The sequence below is a fragment of the Macaca nemestrina genome, chromosome 13 (assembly GCF_043159975.1).
Source record: "Macaca nemestrina isolate mMacNem1 chromosome 13, mMacNem.hap1, whole genome shotgun sequence".
Classification (NCBI taxonomy): Eukaryota; Metazoa; Chordata; class Mammalia; order Primates; family Cercopithecidae; genus Macaca; species Macaca nemestrina.
The window spans coordinates 62998019-63019058 of NC_092137.1; the positions used below are offsets into that span (position 1 = coordinate 62998019).

At 38.0% G+C, this 21040-nt stretch overlaps 1 protein-coding gene across 23 annotated transcripts in view; it reads left to right on the top strand.

Moving 5' to 3' along the window:
* The window catches only part of LOC105465127 (EH domain binding protein 1), a 406349-nt gene that overhangs the window by 107844 nt on the left and 277465 nt on the right, over nucleotides 1–21040 (top strand). For all 23 annotated transcript variants that reach the window (XM_071076797.1, XM_071076793.1, XM_011713372.2 and 20 more), the window contains one exon: nucleotides 9952–10009. In XM_071076797.1, the coding sequence (XP_070932898.1) occupies nucleotides 9952–10009 (58 nt within the window). The remainder of the gene's footprint in view (nucleotides 1–9951; nucleotides 10010–21040) is intronic.

Consider the following 21040-nt stretch of genomic DNA (forward strand, 5'->3'; position numbering starts at 1 on the left):
TGTTTTTTGAACCTCTGACAATCTTTTAATTGGTGCATTTATACCACTGACATTCAAAGTGGTTACTCATGTAGTTAGATTAACGTCTCCCTTAATTGTTACTGTTCTGTACTTGTTGCCTTTGTTCTTTGTACCTTTTTTCCACTCTTTTTCTGCCTTTTGTGTGTGTGTGCATGCTTGTGTGTGTTTTAATAGAGACAGGGTCTTGTTATGTTGCCAAGACTAGTCTTGAACTCCTGGGTTTAAGCGATCTCCCACCTTGGCTTCCCAAAGTGCTGGGCTTACAGGCATGAGCCACTGTGCATGGCCCTTCCTTGAGTTTCTGTTTTTTTTTGAGATGGGGGTGTCGCTCTGTCACCCAGGCTGGAGTGCAGTGCGCAATCACGGCACACTGCAACCTCGACCACCTGTGCTCAAACAATCATCCCACCTCAGCCTCTCAAGTAGCTGGGACCACAGGCATGCACCACCATGCCCGGCTTAAATTATTTGTAGAGACGAGGTCTCACTGTGTTGCTTGGGCTGGCCTCAAACCCCTGGGGTCAAGTGATGCTCCTGCTTCCATCTCCTAAAGTGCCTGGCCTTTGTCTTTTTTTTTAGTAGCCTTCCTAATGGGTGGTATGAAGTGGTATTTTATTGTTCAGCAACATACTTTCAACTGTTCTTTTACTTTTTTGATTATAGACTCTATCTACTAACTTGTTGATTTGGTAGGTGAGGATTTAGCCCTCTTGTCATATCCTCCCTGAAGCTTACTTACCCTTCTCTTTACCCATCCCCTCACTTACCAGTCAGGTCTATCAGAGTTAGGTCAGAATTCATTGTGACTTAGTAAACATTGTTAGCAGCTGAGCCCTATAGTATTATCACATTTCCATTTTTAAAAAATTTCCTTCTGTTAATAATTACTAATTTTGTTTTGTCCTCCCCCCACCTTCCCTTATGACCCTGCAGTGTGCGTATCATTATTATTCTTAAACGTACTTGTTACCTCTCAAAATCCTTCTCAAACAGTTAAACACGTTGGTAATTCATCAGTTCCTTTCCTCCGCTGGAGCCCACAAGTGTCCTGCTCCACTTTGGAATGGTCTTTCACAAAGCATTCAGCATAAATGACAACTTAGGACCTTTTTTCACTGCTATACTGGGGATAGTCAGATATTTAGCCTTCTGAATTTATCTAAATTTCCTGTATTTCTCTCTTTTAAAATAATCATTATTTTATTCTAGTTCTGGAAGATTTCCTCAAATTTATCTTCCAACTCTGCATTTTTTGCTCACCTAATGAAAAATAATGACATAATCTTCAGAACGCTTTCTTATGTATTAAATATTCCTTTGGTATTTTTCATGAGTGTAATGTCTTTAATACCTCTGAGCATACTGGTGATATTGTCTCGGTTTCCTGCAAGTTCTTTTTCTCCTTTTTAGCCTGTTTTCTTTCATATTGGAGGCTTTCCTTAGATGATCTTTGGTCGTCTGTTCGCATTTAAGAGGGAGACTGTACGAAGCTATTTGGAAGCTCTGTGTGTACACATGGACTGGTTGCTAATGTTTTTGGAGAAGTTGCTGAAAGCCTAGCGCTCCACTAAGCACTTCATATATCTTAACTATTCGTTACATTGGTCCTGTATTCTTATTTCACAGTTGAGGAACATCTTGAGGCTTAGATGATGCAACCAGAAGAAAGTTGTCTTCTTGTGATTCTTTTATCTATCCTATTGTTTTTCTGCCCTCTTCTTAATAAATGCTTTTTGAATACCAGGAAATCTCTTGAGACCCTTAAGGTCAGAAACAAGACAGACAAATGTAGTCATCCAAAACACACAATTGCAGTAATTATAGAAGTGTGTTGAGATGAAATTGTGACTATGATTGTTTGGGCTGAGGAATGGTCAGATTGATAGATTCTTTTTGTTTGTTTGTTTTTCTACTAACTTCAGTTCCAGGGAACCAGGTATATAACCTGGGTATACTAATATTTGTTTTAGTGACATGTGAGTCTTCTTCCAATAGGTCTGGAAAAAAAAGAGAAGAGTAAATAATATGCTAAATTAAAGGAATTCATTATGGGTGATACTATAAAACAATAAAGTATGAAGTATTATTTGAGAAGACCAATATTGCATACATATACAGCAGTGATTCATTATAGTGCTGTTTGTCTTACAAATATCCTTATATTAGAAAAATTAGGCCTTGTGTGGTAGCTCACGCCTGAGATCCCAACACTTTGGGAGGCTCAGGCAGGAGGATCACTTGAAGCCTGGAGTTGGAGACCAGCCTGGACAACATAGCAATCTCTACAAAACAATTTTAAAATTATCTGTTGTGGTGGCATGTGCCGGTAGTCCTAGCTACTCAGGAGGCTGAAGCAAGAGGATTGCTTGAGTCCAGGAGTCTGAGGCTGCAGTGGGCTATGATCACTCCATTGTACTCCAGGCTGGGCTAGAGTGAGAGCCTGTCTCAAAAAAAAAAAAAAAAAAAAAAAGAAAAGAAAAGAAAGAAAGAAAAATAGTAAATTCTTTATACTGTTGTTAGTAAGATATTTATTTATTTATTTATTTTTGATGGCCCATCTGAAAGTACACTCTGCTGTAATATGCCAAACATCAAACTATGTTTCCTCAATTTGAGGTGCTGTTTCTAAATACTGGCATATAGATATTAGAAATACCTGTCAGAAAAGTTCATTTGCGTTATCAGTTATTTTTAACCAAAAGTAATTGCTCTGTTAAAATATTTTTTAAACAATAGAGTGACACAAAAATATAGGTAAAAAAAAAAGTATTTTTATTTAACTGATAAAGATGTTTTGCATCTTTTATTATTAGAATTATCCTTTATTTTTACAGAAAAGAAATATATCCTGTGTATGTACTTTGTCTTGTATTTGTATAATTTTTTCCCTATTGAATAATTACTGCAGCTTGCTAAATAACTCTTGTGAGTAAGCATAAAGGAGTATAATTAACTGGAGCTGTAGTAGTGGTAGTTTAATAGGAGGCAGATGTACCTACTGAAGGATAAAAATAATTACTTGAGAAATAGTAAAGTTAGAGTATTTCTGTGATAAGACAATCTCCCCCTTTTTTGTTTAAATTTTCACAGCATCCTACCATGAAATGTTCATTTATGGCTAAGAGTCCTTTTCTCTAAAAGAAATAACCTTATTAGTGAAGTGCCTATTCAGTTAAATTTGGTATTAATGTTTTGAGCTCTTTTTTTCTTATTTTAAGCATATCCTGGATTCTGTGGTGAGAGAAATGTGTTGTACTTTTTGTGTTCCAAAGACTTACAAAGTTCCTTATTTTTAATTTAGGAAAAGCTTGGAGGCTTTCCAAGTTTTGAGGTACAGCTATCTTTTATTTTTTGGAATAGTGATTTCATACAAATGAAAACTGATAGGACATAAAAAGGATAAATACGGTCTCAGCACTTTGAAATGTAAACTTTTACAAGACAGCAACTATTATTGTTATGTGTTTTTTTTTTTAATTTACTGAGTTTTCTAGAACATTGAGGGGTTACTGTAGCAGATACACCCGGAAATCCAAGTTGGTTAACCTAACAAAAGTTTATTTTTTGCTCACTTCTCAATGTAGAGAGGATGTTCCAGGTCAACTGACCTTCTGTGTGGTCATTCAGGGGCCCAGGCAACTCTTATCTTACGACTATGCCCTCCTGTGTGTTCTAGAATCCTGTCCATTTAGATAGTGTGGGGAAAATATACTAGTTTATTATTCATTTACTCCAGAAGTGACACAGACCCCTTCTCATGTTCTAGTAGTGAGAAGTATGATGTGGCCCCATCTTAATGCCAACATGGTAGTGGTGGTTGGAAAGGGCTGGGAGTAGGGTACTTCTTGTAACACCTCTCATGATTAACACTGTGCCTTGGACAGGGAGCATAAATCTGATAGTTTACTGCTCTGCTAAAAGTTATTACTTCCCCTTTCATAATGTTGTTCAAAGGTGGTAATATTAGCTACCTCTAGATTGTTAATAGACAGGAGACAAATATCCTTGCCTCATATTCTTTACCCTATTTCTGAATTTTTCATTTTGCTTTTAAACCACCAAATATTTAGCCAATTAGTGTCAGTGTTTGTTGTTGTTGTTTGTTTGTTTTTTAACTGGTTGAGATTTTAGTGAAGTCCAAATTAGGGAATAGGCTCAGAGAAAGAAAGAGATATTTCTAAAGTCACTTAGTATCAGACCTAATTCCTGGTCTAGAATTCTCTTCTACATACAGTCTGCCCGCCTTATCCGCAGGTTCTGAATCTGTGGATTCAACCAGCTGTGACTTGAAAATATTCAGGGAAAAAAAATAGAAATAACAACATAATAACAAAAAATAATATAAACAATATATCGTAACAACTATTTACATAGTATTTACATTGTTGTATTAGGTATAGTAACGTAGAGATGATTTAAACTTACTCATACACTGCTGAAGAATGTTTTGGTCAACAACAGACCACATACCTGAAGGTGGTCCCATAAGATTATAATACTGTATTTTTTACTGTACCTTTTCTATGTTTATATATGTTTAGATACACAAATAACCATTGTGTTAAAATTACGTATAGTATTCAATACAGTAACATGCTGTACAGGTTTCTAGCCTAGGAGCAGTAGGCTCTCCCATATAGTCTAGGTGTGTAGTAGGTTATACCATCCAGGTTTGTGTAAGTATACTCCGTGATGTTTGCACAAGGACAGAATTGCCTAATGATGGATTTCTCAGACTATATCTCTATCGTTAAGCAGTGTGTGACTGTGTACAAGAGGATTTGTATAGGTTATATGCAAATACTGCATCATTTTATATAAGGAACTTGAACATCCTCAGATTTTGGTATCTGTGGGGGGTCCTGGAACCAATCCCCCACAGATATGGAGGGACAACTGTGTACTATGTCATCTTTGAAAGGTCCACTTTTATAAATTCATATCTCTTGAATTAATACAAGTTTTTTCCCCGGATTCCTTTCCTCTTAATAACCTCCTAAGATACTTATCCTGGAGAAATGGGAATTTTAATTGATGTAGAAAAAAGTGAGTGGTCTGAAAAGCATTTGTCATATTATTGTTTGGGTCTGGCCAGCCCATACTGGAATGTCATGTTGACTTTCAGTGCCTGAGAAAGAATGGCCCAGGAATTGAAGGAGCTACCAAAAAAGGAGGGGAGGTTGCCAGAGTCAAGTGGGGCCTATTTAAAAATTTTGCTCAGATCTTAGGGGAACATTTATGTTAAGACAAAGAATACTACTCCCCCACTTCTGTTGACTTGGAAAACAAATTAATTTAGTTGTTTGAGGGCTTTGTGATTTCTCTGAAATTAAAAAAAAATAATTTATTTAATTCTGTCTATTCATAATTAATTCCAAACTTAAAAGTTCTGATTTATATGTATTTATGTATTCTACTTCTTAGTAAGTGTGCAACTGATTTATTTTTAGTAGCTCACTCCCCACATTTAAATACCTCCCACCAGCATAAAGTAATACAAATTCATGGTAGAAAATACAGAAAAGTATAATGACACGTAATTTTACTTCCCAGTAATAAACACAGATAGCAATTTGAGGTATTTCCTTTTGGTTCTTCTCTTATTATATAGTATAGAAAAATTGAAATCTATATTAAACAAACAGACCATGATATCCTAAGCATTGTCCTATGTTTGCAAATGTTCTTAGAAAATATTTTTAATGCCTCTGTGATTTTCTAGTAAACAGACATACGATAATTAGTCACTCATCTTTTGTTGGGCTTTACATTGAAAGTGTCATTGTAAATTACAGTTTTTACAAATTTTAAATCTAGTAATCTCTGTGGTTGGGCCGGTACTTTCTGCCACTGTTCATGTTGTTTCCTGAGATATTTATAAATAGTTTCTTTAAGCTAAGGTCTTTTCATCTACTCTGTGTTCTCCAAGGTTGTGCCTGGGCTAGGGTAGTTGGTTTAATGGTCTGTCTCCCCACTAGATTGTGAACTTCCAGTGGATCTTTCTTTCATCCTTGTATCTCCATTGCTCAGCATGGTGCCAGGAACATAGCAGACATTCAGTAAAATATTTGTTGAATGCTTATTATGATTATGGAAAGTGATGGGAGTGATTTTCAGGTGATAGTTTTGGGTTTTTCTCTTGGCTTTTAAAGTTTCACCTCACACGTGTGTCATACATCAGAGAGTGGAAAAGAGTAAAGGAGTTAAAATAAGCCAGAAATGTTTTTCTTTAAACTTAGTTTTCATACGCAGTAGTTCACTTAGTGGTGAAGAGGAGGGCACGCCTTAGTTGCGTGCCAGGGAAAGCTCAAGCTAATTGCTTTATAATCTGAATATTGTAGCTCTCCTTTTAGCTTCTCCTCTCTTCTCCACTTCAGTCCTCTCTGCTCTTCTTCACTGCTGTCTCCTGTCCTTTTTCCTAGCTTCTTTCTTCCTCTCCAGAATTTGACGTCAAGAGCACAATTTGAGACAAAGCATGCCACCTTCAGATTCAAGATGTTCCTTTTTAATGGCTTTGAAGACAGGATAGAAGGTGTTAAATCTTTATTTTTAAATGCACAGTTTCCTTCCTTGAACAAGCCCACGAAAAGGCCTCAACTTTTCCAATGGAGCCCTTTAGACAGATTTCATAGGAAGTGTGACTGTGCATACATTTTATGTGTATGTCCATAAAATGTTTATATGTAATATATAAAAATGTGTGTGTATTATATATAGGGCTACCTACTAACTAAACTGAAGTGATGGGATAGAGATGTTAAATATGCGATTGTTGCATTCTCTCTGAAACCCTATCAGGTTTTCTTGACTTTTTTGACAGGAAATTATATGATTGTAGGTTTGTTGGTGGTTGGAGAAAACTCTCACAGCTGTCCTGTGTCTGGTCTCTTGGGAGTACATAAGTAAATATTTAATGGTTATTTTCTAGTGTAGTATGAATGCTTAAAATATTAATTATGGATAGCTAGTTATGTGGTTCTTGGTACCCTTCTATTGAGAATAATAACCCACAGCAGTTCTTTATTTTAGAACACTCTGCCTCAGTTTGTTCCTGATAATAAAATGGTGGACTGATTTCTAGTGAAGATATTTAAAATGTGAACTTGACTTAAAATCACTAAAATGTCTAGCTATCTCTGGGGGCATTCTTAAATAAGTGACTTATGATCTATTTACATTCTTGGGACATCAGGCATACATACAGCTTAGGAGACCACCCTTCTTGCTTTTTTATGCTAAAAAAGCTTTCATTTTCTGAAGCACTGAGATGCGTTGAGTGGCAGGAGGGTGCTAGAATGAGGCAACAGTTCAGGTGGCAGGAGGGTGCTAGAATGAGGCAACAGTTCAGGTGGCACTAGGAGGATGTTGTGTAGGGGAGACACTCTCATTGCCATCACAGGTAATGCCTCACTAGACTTTCAAGTCAAACAGTGGTTGTCAGCCTTGGCTGCATGTTAGAATCACCTGTGGAATTTAAAACACTGCACACCAGACCAATTAAGTCAGATTATCCAGGGCTGGAACCTAGGTATCAATATTTAGAAATGCTTCCCTAGAGTTTTTATTTTAATGTGCAGCTAGGATGAGGATCCCTGCAAAGCTTGGATGAGTTGCAGGGATGATGTATTATATAGCTACTGGCTTCAGTTGGACATCATCAATTATAATTAAACAATTGGGAGTTCTTGGATGAAACTTAAGGTTTATTCAGTGCCACATATTCATTGAGCCTCAACCTCGTACTAGATTATTAGTTGCTAGAAATACAAAGATAAATAAGATATGGTTGATAAAATAGTGCAATCTAGTGGGAGAGATAGAAATAATAAATACTTACAATACAAGGTATACAGAGTGTTGAAATAGAAAATAGGTGTGTCTAGGTTATTATTGGGAACACAGGCGTAATTAACTCTGAGGCTTGGAATATGGGATGGGTGGGAGGGGATGGGGCAGGAGATGACATGAGAAATGGTCAGGGTTACACAGAGAAAGTGATAAATTAGGAGTTTACCAGGTAGAAAAATGGAAGAGGAAGTTTTTGTGTGTGCTCTTTTGTTTTTTTAAATGTTGTAACATTGCAAATATGTGAAGAAATGAAGGAATATGTGTTCAGGGGTTGGTAATAGAGCAAGATGCCTATGAGATATTTGCAGGTTATACAGTTAGAGAGCTAGATCAGAGTCAAGTGGTGAGTGAAATACCTTATAAGCCATGTTGAGAAACAAGGGTGTTGCAGGGCCAAATGCACATACGGTCTAGATAGATGATTTTAAACAGTGAAGCTGGTCAGGTGTGAAGCAGTTGGTAGTGTTAGAGGCTCTCCTAATCTGTACAGCATAGGCCTTGTTTAAAGATATTTAAGAACTTTTTAAAAGAGTTTAAGTTAAAACTAAAATAAAATAGAATACTCTTTCAGTCAAGTAAGCCTGTAAAATTCAACCTGCAAGGGCCAGTTGGTAGTACCTTCAGTGTAAGAGCCCAGCATATGATGATAAACAAGGAAAAACTGTAAGATAGCATTTCTTTAAAAGTACTGTCAAAATATAATTTCAGAGTTGAAGTTGGGCTGGAGCTGTGGAGATGAGAGCATAAGTGAAGAGGATAGTGCAGTAATCTAGGTAAAATGTTCTGGCAAGCCATCAGTGTTTTCAAATGAGGTAGCTTACGTTTGTTGGCTACTGTTCTCCTCTTGTTAACTTGCCATCATTGATCATACCTTCTTCCCAAACCCATCTATCATGTTGTTGTACTACACCCCATCCTTACTCACTGTAATTGTCCTAGTCCAGGTTTTTGTGTTGAACAAGGTGTTTTTTTTTTTGTTTTTCTTTTAACGGTTGTTTGTTTTTCCATTGGTATAACTCTCGTATACGTTTGTAGGTGGATCACTGAGCGAGGAGTTTAAGGCTGGAGGCCTTTTATGTATGTGTATATGTTTTTAATTAAATGAAACAGAAGGAAAGGTTATCTGCTAAAGGCAAGGGATTCCAGTGTAAAATGAACAGGACATAGAAAATGGTGAAGGTCAACAAGATGAGTATGGCATTCATTTCTTGGTTAAGAAGCTTTTATCTAAGATTTTTTTTAAATGAAAATTTAAGTAAAATAACCTATAATCTTGATGTTTTTCATAAGAACAAAAGAGAACATCGTTGTATTAGGTTGATGCAAAAGTAATTGCGGTTTTAGCCATTAAAAGGAATGGGAAAAACCGTAGTTACTTTTGCACCAACCTAATATTACCTGAAAATGTATTATTTTTGTTTGACTTTATATTAGTGGAAGATAAAGAAGAGAAATCTGAGATTAGAAGACTGTATTTCAGTCTTGGTTCTGCCAGAGCTTTTGATTAGTTGTTTAACTTAATAGTCTTTTAAGCTTAATTAAAATAGGGATAATAGTATGTACCTTGCCTGTTTTTTCAGTACCGTATTGTTTTTATGAAGATAATTGAGATGATTGGCTACAATAATGTTTTAAAAACCACAAGCATTGTTCATGAGATATAGAGATGCAAAAGTAGTGAATTCATAGATTTAAATTATTTTGGAAGTGCCCTTTTTATACCTATTTACTTCACATTAAAGGGAATAATGTGTTAGAAGTATGATATTAATTTTTGGAGAAGATATGTGTGTGCTTTTTCTTTTTAAAATAGTAACTAGTTCTAAATGTTTTATTTTACTTAGTTTGTCCCTGTGAATTAACTTGCTAAAGTATTGTTAGAAAAGACAAGGAGGAAATATTAGTTATGCAAATTAGGTCACATCTGTAGTCAACATCTACTATATTTGATAGAGCTTTGTTGTAACAGTAGCTGCTCTATGTAACCTAAAGCAGATGACATTTTTGCTCTTTTGAAGGCACTAAAATGAAACTTTATTTATTTAAGATAAATTATGTTTAACTTTTTTTTCTGTTTGGCAGGCAACCAGATAAACTGGTGGTAGTTTGGACCAGAAGAAGCCGAAGGAAGTCTTCTAAGGTTAGTGTATTTTCTAAATTTCTTACCTAAATGTTGAATACAAATTAGCAAACTGCTCTGGTTCCAGTGTAGAATATTTTAAAATGTTACTTGATTTTTTTTTTTTCTTGATTGTCTACTGAAAATGGATTGATCAGATGCTATAATCTTTTAACTGCTTGTTCTTAAAATAGGAGCCAGATACCTGAGTTTTGGTCTTGAATTTGGTAATTGCTATGGTTTGAAAAAAATCAGGTGTTGCCAGTGTAATAGAATAAGTTGGTGCAAAAGTAATTGCGGTTTTGCCTTAATAGCAAAAACTGCGCTTACTTTTGCACCAATCTAATATAAGGAGGTGGGGGGGGCCTTTAAGAAGTGATTGGGGTAAGGACTTCTCCCTTGTGAATTGAATTAGACATCCTTATAAAAGGGCTTGATAGAGGGAGTTTGTTTCCTTTTTTCTTTTCTGCCTTCTGCCACATGAGGATGCACTAAGAAGGCCCTCACCAGATGCTGATGCCTTGATCTTGAACTTCTAGCTCTTAGAGCTGTGAGAAAATAGATTTCTGCTCGTTATTTGTTACTCAGTCTGTGGCATGTTGTTACAGCAACACAAATGGACTAGGACAGGAGCCTTGAATAACATAATAGTTAAGTAACTTCTCTGTACTACAGTGTTAAGAATTAATGATTAAACAGGTGCCACTTACACAATTGTACCTAAGATTAATTTATTTAGATTACAAGATGACAAAGTTAGGGCACACTTAAGGAGTTACGAGTTATCTGAGTCTGTTGCTGCGTTGCAGAAGAGGAGTTGGGTTTTTCAAAGATTTAAATTTCTTTTAGTACTGATAATTTTGTTTGTGGGGAGTGGAACAGAATTTTATAAAATTCAATAACAGTTCTACAGATATTTTAAAAATTCTATCCTGGTCAGATTCTATCCTTATGCCTATAATCCTGGCACTTTGGGGAGGCCAAGGCAGGAGGATCACTTGAGGCTAGGAATTTAAGATCAGCCTGGGAAACATAGTGAGACCCCATCCCTACAAAAACAAAAACAAAAGCAAAAACAAAAGCAAATTAGCCAAGTGTGTTGATACACCTGTAGTCCCAGCTACTCAAGAGGTTGAGGTGGGAGGATCGCTTGAGCCCAGGAGTTTGAGGCTTTTTTGAGCTAGGATTGTGCCGCTGCACTCCAGCCTGGGTGACAGAGTGAAACTGTGTCTCTAAAAACAAAATTCTGTTCTATAAATAAATGTGACTATATTTTTTGTTACTATACAATGACCACAAGAATGTTTATTGAATGTTGGTTTTTCTACAAGTAGACCTGTATAAAGAAAACTTTATTAGTTTTAATTGAAATTCTACAATTTTCTGGATTTAAAATTTTTTATTTAGGGCATTTTTTTCAAGTCTTTTATTTTTATTGAGCTAAAACTTACATGTGTATAATACACAGATCTTAATTTTATAATTCAGTAAGCTTTGATCAATGTGTATACTTGTATAATTACCACTTCTGTAAAGATACAGAGTGTTTCCATCACTTTTTTCTTTTGTTCCTCTTCTAGGCAGTTCCCAACTCTCAGAGGTGAACACTGTTTTGATTTTCTGTCACCATAGACTAGTGTTGCTTGTTCTTGAGTTTCATGTAAAATAGTACAGTAGTATAGTCAGGCTTGTTTCACTTGTCATAACGTTTTTGAGATTTATTCATGCTGTTTTGGTATTTATTTGTTTATTGCTAAGTAGTATTCCACCATGCAAATATACTACGATTTGATTATCTCTTCCTGTGTTGATGAACATTTGGTTTTGTTTTTTTTTTTTTTTTTCCAGTTTTTTACTCTTGTGAATAAAGCTGCTATAGACATTATTGTACAAGTGTCTTTGGGGAAAAATATTTTTTTATCTTGAGCATATCCCAAGGAAAGGCATAACCAGGTAATAGGGTAGGTTCATTTTTAACTTGTAAGAAATTGCTAAGCACTCTCACCAGCAATTTGAAAGAGTTTCAGTTGCCTCACATCCTGAGCAGCAGCATCTTTAAAGCATACGTTTATAGTTTGGGAGCATTGTAATTTGAATGCTTTCTTTCTATTAACATATGAGAAAGGGTTCTAAAAAGAAACATAACATTTGTTTGTCAATATAAGATTTGTGGAAAGGACCAATATAAATTTATCCACTAAGTATAACAGGTGAATATGACTAGACCTATACATTTTAGAAATAGCCTCTAAATGTTTTTAGTTATCAACAAAAAACAATTTATCTCTTTTAATAATTAGCTTGAATGCCACATTCAGGGTTTGAAAAAAAATTAGATGGCAATTATTTTCTAAGAGAAAATGAGAAACATAAGGAAATACGTTAGATTATAGGTCAATTAAGAATATCCTGGCTGGGTGTGGTGGTTCACACTTGTAACCCTAGCACTTTGGAAGACTGAGGCAGTTGGATCACTGGAGTCCAGCAGTTCGAGACCAGCCTGGCAACATGGCGAAACCCCATCTCTACAAAAAAAAAAAAAAAAAAAAGGAAAGAAAAACCTATATTTGATGTTTGATATTCTTTTTTATTTCGTTGCATTTACATTGAAAAGATTGAAAAGTCAGTCAAATAACTTCTGTTAGGTTCAGATTCTATTTCATATTGTATCAAACATTGTTTGAATCCAAAATGCAAACATAAGAGGCTACAGGTTGGTTTTCTTAGAATATAATATTTTCTAGAAGAAATTACTTATTGTTGAATGAATTTTCCATTTGTCATGCTCTTAATATTTTAAAATCTTTACTGATACGTTAGAATCATTGTGATTTCTCTTGAAACAGATATACTTCTTGTGAAAAGTTAGTATGATGCAGTATGTTCATGTATTTATGAAAATGCCGTTTTAGGCTGGGCGCAGTGGCTCATGCCTGTAATCCCAGCACTTTGGGAGGCCGAGGCAGGTGGATCACCTGAGGTCAGGAGTTCGAGACCAGCCTGACCAACATGGTGAAACCCCATCTCTACTAAAAATACAAAATTAGCTGGATGTGGTGGCACATGCTTGTAATCCCAGCTGTGTGGGTGCTGAGGCAGGAGAATAGCTTGAACCCAGGTGGTGGAGGTTGCAATGAGCTGAGATCATGCCATTGCACTCCAGCCTGGGCAGCAAAATCAGAACTCCATCCCAAAAAAAAAGACGGGAAATGCCGTTTTATAAATTGTATATAATAAGCTAAATAGGGAAATAAAAATAAGTTCCAGAAACTATGAAGGAAATGATTATATTATTGTAAAAGTTAAGCAACTTAAAAAAAAACTTGAGAGTGAGATCCATGACATTTCAGAATTTTTGAAAACCATTTGTTTCTAGCTACTAAGTTAGCTATCAGTTACATTAAATCTAAAGATTAGAACCATTTTTTATTCTGAAAGACCTTTCTGTTTTCTGATGCTTTTCCTTTAAAATATACATTACTTACTGCTAAGTACCATTGAACTCATGTAGGAGGAACAAATCTCTGCAACTATTGGTCAGAAAAGATATATATATATATATATATACACACACACACACACACACACATATATATATACATATTTATTTTTATTTTATTTTATTTTTACCATGGAAGGGGATTTTTATTTGTTTTTTTGTTTGTTTATTTTATTATTATACTTTTAAGTTCTAGGGTACATGTGCACAACGTGCAGGTTTGTTACATATGTATACATGTGCCATGTTGGTGTGCTGTACCCATTAACTCGTCATTTACATTAGGTATATCTCCTAATACTATCCCTCCCCCCTCTCCCCTCCCCACAATAGGCCCTGGTGTGTGATGTTCCCCTTCCTGTGTCCAAGTGATCTCATTGTTCAGTTCCCACCTATGAGTGAGAACATGTGGTGTTTGGTTTTCTGTTCTTGCGATAGTTTGCTGAGAATGATGGTTTCCAGCTGCTTCCATGTCCCTACAAAGGACATGAACTCATCCTTTTTTATGGCTGCATAGTATTCCATGGTATATATGTGCCACATTTCCTTAATCCAGTCTGTCACTGATGGACATTTGGGTTGATTCCAAGTCTTTGCTATTGTGACTAGTGCTGCAATAAACATACGTGTGCATGTGTCTTTATAGCAGCATGATTTATAATACTTTGGGTATATACCCAGTAATGGGATGGCTGGGTCAAATGGCATTTCTAGTTCTAGATCCTTGAGGAATCGCCACACTGTTTTCCACAATGGTTGAACTAGTTTACAGTCCCACCAACAGTGTAAAAGTGTTCCTATTTCTCCACATCCTCTCCAGCACCTGTTGTTTCCTGATTTTTTAATGATTGTCATTGTAACTGATGTGAGATGGTATCTCATTGTGGTTTTGATTTGCATTTCTCTGATGGCGAGTGATGATGAACATTTTTTCATGTGTCTGTTGGCTGTATGAATGTCTTCTTTTGAGAACTGTCTGTTCATATCCTTCACCCACTTTTTGATGGGGCTGTTTGCTTTTTTCTTGTAAATTTGTTTGAGTTCTTTGTAGGTTCTGGATATTAGCCCTTTGTCAGATGAGTAGATTGCAAAACTGTTCTCCCATTCTGTAGGTTGCCTGTTCACTCTGATGGTAGTTTCTTTTGCTGTGCAGAAGCTCTTTAGTTTAATTAGATCCCATTTGTCAATTTTGGCTTTTGTTGCCATTGCTTTTGGTGTTTTAGACATGAAGTCCTTGCCCATGCCTTTGTCCTGAATGGTATTACCTAGGTTTTCTTCTAGGGTTTTTATGGTTTTAGGTCTAACATTTAAGTCTCTAATCCATCTTGAATTAATTTTCGTATAAGGAGTAAGGAAAGGATCCAGTTTCAGCTTTCTACTTATGGCTAGCCAATTTTCCCAGCACCATTTATTAAATAGGGAATCCTTTCCCCATTTCTTGTTTTTGTCAGGTTTGTCAAAGATCAGATGGCTGTAGATGTGTGGTATTATTTCTGAGGGCTCTGTTCTGTTCCATTGGTCTATATCTCTGTTTTGGTACCAGTACCATGCTGTTTTGGTTACTGTAGCCTTGTAGTATAGTTTGAAGTCAGGTAGCGTGATGCCTGCTTTTTTTTTTTTTTCCATTTGCTTGGTAGATCTTCCTCCATCCCTTTATTTTCAGCCTATGTGTTTCTCTGCATGTGAGATGGGTCTCCTGAATATAGCAAACGGATGCATCTTGACTCTTTGTCCAATTTGCCAGTCTCTGTCTTTTAATTGGACCATTTAGTCCATTTACATTTAAGGTTAATATTGTTATGTGTAAACTTGATCCTGTCATTGTATTAGCTGGTTATTTTGCTCATTAGTTGATGCAGTTTCTTCCTAGCATCGATGGACTTTACATTTTGGCATGTTTTTGCAATGGCTGGTACCGGTTGTTCCTTTCCATGTTTAGTGCTTCCTTCAGGATCTCTTGTAGGGCAGGCCTGGCGGTGACAAAATCTCTCAGCATTTGCTTGTCTGTAAAGGATTTTATTTCTCCTTCACTTATGAAACCTAGTTTGTCTGGGTATGAAATTCCGGGTTGAAAATTCTTTTCTTTAAGAATGTTGAATATTGGCCCCCACTGTCTTCAGGGTTGTAGAGTTTCTGCCGAGAGATCTGCTGTTAGTCTGAGGGGCTTCCCTTTGTGGGTAACCCGACCTTTCTCTCTGGCTGCCCTTAACATTTTTTCCTTCATTTCAACTTTGGTGAATCTGACAATTACGTGTCTTGGAGTTGCTCTTCTTGAGGAGTATCTTTGTGACGTTCTATGTATTTACTGAATTTGAATGTTGGCCTGCCTTACTAGGTTGGGGAAGTTCTCCTGGATGATATCCTTTTTTTTTTTTTTTTAAGACTTATCTTTCTTTTTTTTTATTATTATTATACTTTGAGTTCTAGGGTACATGTGCATAACGTGCAGGTTTGTTACATATGTATACTTGTGCCATGTTGGTGTGCTGCAGCCATCAACTCGTCAGCAACCATCAACTCGTCATTTACATCAGGTATAACTCCCAATGCAATCCCTCCCCTCTCCCCGCTCCCCATGATAGGCCCCGGTGTGTGATGTTCCCCTTCCCGAGTCCAAGTGATCTCATTGTTCAGTTCCCACCTATGAGTGAGAACATGCGGTGTTTGGTTTTCTGTTCTTGTGATAGTTTGCTAAGAATGATGGTTTCCAGCTGCATCCATGTCCCTACAAAGGACACAAACTCATCCTGTTTTATGGCTGCATAGTATTCCATGGTGTATATGTGCCACATTTTCTTAATCCAGTCTGTCACTGATGGACATTTGGGTTGATTCCAAGTCTTTGCTATTGTGAATAGTGCCGCAATAAACATACGTGTGCATGTGTCTTTATAGCAGCATGATTTATAATCCTTAGGTTATATACCCAGTAATGGGATGGCTGGGTCATATGGTACATCTAGTTCTAGATCCTTGAGGAATCGCCATACTGTTTTCCATAATGGTTGAACTAGTTTACAATCCCACCAACAGTGTAAAAGTGTTCCTGTTTCTCCACATCCTCTCCAGCACCTGTTCTTTCCTGACTTTTTAATGATCGCCATTCTGACTGGTGTGAGATGGTATCTCATTGTGGTTTTGATTTGCATTTCTCTGATGGCCAGTGATGATGAGCATTTTTTCATGTGTCTGTTGGCTGTATGAATGTCTTCTTTTGAGAAATGTCTGTTCATATCCTTTGCCCACTTTTTGATGGGGTTGTTTGTTTTTTTCTTGTAAATTTGTTTGAGTTCTTTGTAGGTCCTGGATATTAGCCCTTTGTCAGATGAGTAGATTGCAAAACTGTTCTCCCATTCTGTAGGTTGCCTGTTCACTCTGATGGTAGTTTCTTTAGCTGTGCAGAAGCTCTTTAGTTTAATTAGATCCCTTTTGTCAATTTTGGCTTTTGTTGCCGTTGCTTTTGGTGTTTTAGACATGAAGTCTTTGCCCATGCCTATGTCCTGAATGGTACTACCTAGGTTTTCCTCTAGGATTTTTATGGTATTAGGGCTAACATTTAAGTCTCTAATCCATCTTGAATTAATTTTCGTTTAAGGAGTAAGGAAAGGATCCAGTTTCAGCTTTCTACTTATGGCTAGCCAATTTTCCCAGCACCATTTATTAAATAGGGAATCCTTTCCCCATTTCTTGTTTCTCTCAGGTTTGTCAAAGATCAGATGGCTGTAGATGTGTGGTATTATTTCTGGGGACTCTGTTCTGTTCCATTGGTCTATATCTCTGTTTTGGTACCAGTACCATGCTGTTTTGGTTACTGTAGCCTTGTAGTATAGTTTGAAGTCAGGTAGTGTGAGGCCTCCAGCTTTGTTCTTTTGACTTAGGATTGTCTCGGCAATGCGGGGTCTTTTTTGGTTCCACATGAACTTTAAAGCAGTTTTTTCCAATTCTGTGAAGAAACTCATTGGTAGCTTGATGGGGATGGCATTGAATCTATAAATAACCTTGGGCAGTATGGCCATTTTCACGATACTGATTCTTCCTATCCATGAGCATGGTATGTTCTTCCATTTGTTTGTGTCCTCTTCTATTTCACTGAGCAGTGGTTTGTAGTTCTCCTTGAGGAGGTCCTTTACATCCCTTGTAAGTTGGATTCCTAGGTATTTTATTCTCTTTGAAGCAAATGTGAATGGAAGTTCATTCATGATTTGGCTCTCTGTTTGTCTGTTACTGGTGTATAAGAATGCTTGTGATTTTTGCACATTAATTTTGTATCCCGAGACTTTGCTGAAGTTTCTTACCAGCTTAAGGAGATTTTGGGCTGAGACAATGGGGTTTTCTAAATATACAATCATGTCATCTGCAAACAGGGACAATTTGACTTCTTCTTTTCCTAACTGAATACCCTTTATTTCTTTCTCTTGCCTGATTGCCCTAGCCAGAACTTCCAACACTATGTTGAATAGGAGTGGTGAGAGAGGGCATCCCTGTCTTGTGCCAGTTTTCAAAGGGAATTTTTCCAGTTTTTGCCCATTCAGTACGATATTGGCTGTGGGTTTGTCATAAATAGCTCTTATTATTTTGAGGTACGTTCCATCGATACCGAATTTATTGAGCGGTTTTAGCTTGAAGGGCTGTTGAATTTTGTCAAAAGCCTTTTCTGCATCTATTGAGATAATCATGTGGTTCTTGTCTTTGGTTCTGTTTATATGCTGGATTATGTTTATTGATTTGCGAATGTTGAACCAGCCTTGCATCCCAGGGATGACGCCCACTTGATCATGGTGGATAAGCTTTTTGATGTGTTGCTGAATCTGGTTTGCCAGTATTTTATTGAGGATTTTTGCATCGATGTTCATGAGGGATATTGGTCTAAAAGTCTCTTTTTTTGTTGTGTCTCTGCCAGGCTTTGGTATCAGGATGATGTTGGCCTCATAAAATGAGTTAGGGAGGATTCCCTCTTTTTCTATTGACTGGAATAGTTTCAGAAGGAATGGTACCAGCTCCTCCTTGTACCTCTGGTAGAATTCGGCTGTGAATCCGATGATATCCTACAGAGTGTTTTCCAACTTGGTTCCATCTTCCCCGTCACTTTCAGGCACACCAATCAGATGTAGATTTGGTCATTTCACATAATCCCAGGTTTCTTGGAGGCTTTGTTCATTTCTTTTTACTCTTTTTTTCCTACATGTCTCTTCTCGTTTCATTTCATTAATTTGCTCTTCAATCACTGATAATCTTTCTTCCAGTTGATCAAGTTGGTTACTGAAGCTTGTGTGTTTGTCACGTAGTTCTCGTGTTATGGTTTTCATCTCTATCAGTTCTTTTAAGGTCTTCTCTGCATTGATTATTCTAGTTATCCATTCATCTATTCTTTTAAAAAGTTTTTAGTTTCTTTGCGCTGGTTACGTAGTTCCTACTTTAGCTCTGAGAAGTTTGATCGACTAAAGCCTTCTTTTATCAGTTCGTCAAAGTCATTCTCTGTCCAGCTTTGTTCAGTTGCTGGCAATGATCTGTGTTCCTTTGGAGGGGGAGATGCACTCTGAGTTTTTGAATTTCCAGCTTTTCTGCATTGCTTTTTCCCCATCTTTGTGGTTTTATCTACCTTTGGTCTTTGATGATGGTGACGTACTGATGGGGTTTTGGTGTGGGTGTCCTTTCTGTTTGTTAGTTTTCCTTCCAACAGTCAGGACCCTCAGCTGCTGGTCTGTTGGAGTTTGCTTGAGGTCCACTCCAGACCCTGTTTGCCTGGGTATCAGCAGCAGAGGCTGCAGAAGATAGAATATTGCTGCACAGCGAGTGTTGCTGTCTGATTCTTGCTCTGGAAGCTTCGTCTCAGAGTGTACCCAGCTGTGTGAGGTGTGATGTGTCAGTCTGCACCTAGTGGGGGATGTCTCCCAGTTAGGCTACTCAGGGATCAGGGACCCGCTTGAGCAGGCAGTCTGTCCATTCTCAGATCTCAACCTCCGTGCTGGGAGAACCACTGCTCTTTTCAAAGCTGTCAGACAGAGACTTTCACATCAGCAGAGGTTTCTGCTGCTGTTTGTTTAGCTGTGCCCTGTCCCCAGAGGTGGAGTCTACAGAGGCAGACAGGCCTCCTTGAGCTGCGGTGGGCTCCACCCAATTCGAGCTTCCTGGTGGCTTTGTTCATCTACTTAGGCCTCAGCAATGGCGAGCTCCCCTCCCCCAGCCTCGCTGCAGCCTTGCAGTTAGATCTCAGACTGCTGTGCTAGCAATGAGGGAGGCTCCGTGGGCATGGGACCCTCTAGGCCAGGTGTGGGATATAATCTCCTGGTGTGCTGTTTGCTAAGACCCTTGGTAAAGCACAGTATTAGGGTGGGAGTTACCCGATTTTTCAGGTGTTGTGTGTCTCAATTTCCCTTGGCTAGGAAAAGGAATTCCCTTCCCCCTTGCGCTTCCCAGGTGAGGCAATGCCTTGCCCTGCTTCAGCTCTCGCTGGTTGGGCTGCACCTGCAGACCAGCATCAACTGTCTGACACGCCCCAGTGAGATGAACCGGGTACCTCAGTTGAAAATGCAGAAATCACCCATCTTCTTTGTCGCTAACACTGGGAGCTGGAGGCTGGAGCTGTTCCTATTCAGCCATCTTGGGCGCCACCTCAAGATATATATTTTTTAGGACAGGATCTTACTTGTTGCCCAGGCTAGAGTGCAGTGGTATGATCACAGCACTGCAGCCTCGACCTCCCTGGGCTCAGGTGATCCTCTGACCTCAGCCTCCCAAGCAGCTGGAGAGGCATGCACCACCATGCTGGGCTAATTTTTTGTTTTTTTTGTAGAGACGGGATTTCACCATGTTGCGCAGGCTAGCAGAATATATTCTAGTTTTTACTTTGTACTATGTTTTAGAAGGAGTTTGAAGTACACGATAATCATTTCTTTCTTTCTTTCCCTCCCTTCCTTCCTTCCTTCCTTCCTTCCTTCCTTCCTTCCTTCCTTCCTTCCTTCCTTCCTCCCTCCCTCCCTCCCTCCCTCCCTCCCTCCCTTTCTCCCTTTCTCCCTTTCTTTCCTTTCTTTCTTTCCTCTCCTCTCCTTTCCTTTCTTTTCTTTTCTCTCTCTTTCTCTTTCTTTCTTTCTTTCTTTCTTTCTTTCTTTCTTTCTTTCTTTCTTTCTTTCTTTCTTTCTCTCTCTCTCTCTCTCTCTCTCTCTCTCTCTCTCTCCTTCCTCCCTCCCTCCCTCCCTCCCTCCCTCCCTCCCTCCCTCCCTCCCTTCCTTCCTTCCTTCCTTCCTTCCTTCCTTCCTTCCTTCCTTCCTTCCTTCCTTCCTTCCTTCCTTCCTTCCTTCTCTGTCACCCAGGCTAGAGTGCAGTGGGGTGATCTTGGCTCACTGCAGCCTCCGCATCCGGGGTTCATGCCGTTCTCCTGCCTCAGACTCCCAAGTAGCAGGGATTACAGACATGCGCCACAATTCCCAGCAAATTTTTGTGTTTTTAGTAGAGACGGGGTTTCACCATGTTGGTCAGGCTGGTCTTGAACTCCTGACCTCAAGTGATTCACCAGTCCCAGCCTCCCAAAGTGCTGGAGTTACAGACATGAGCCA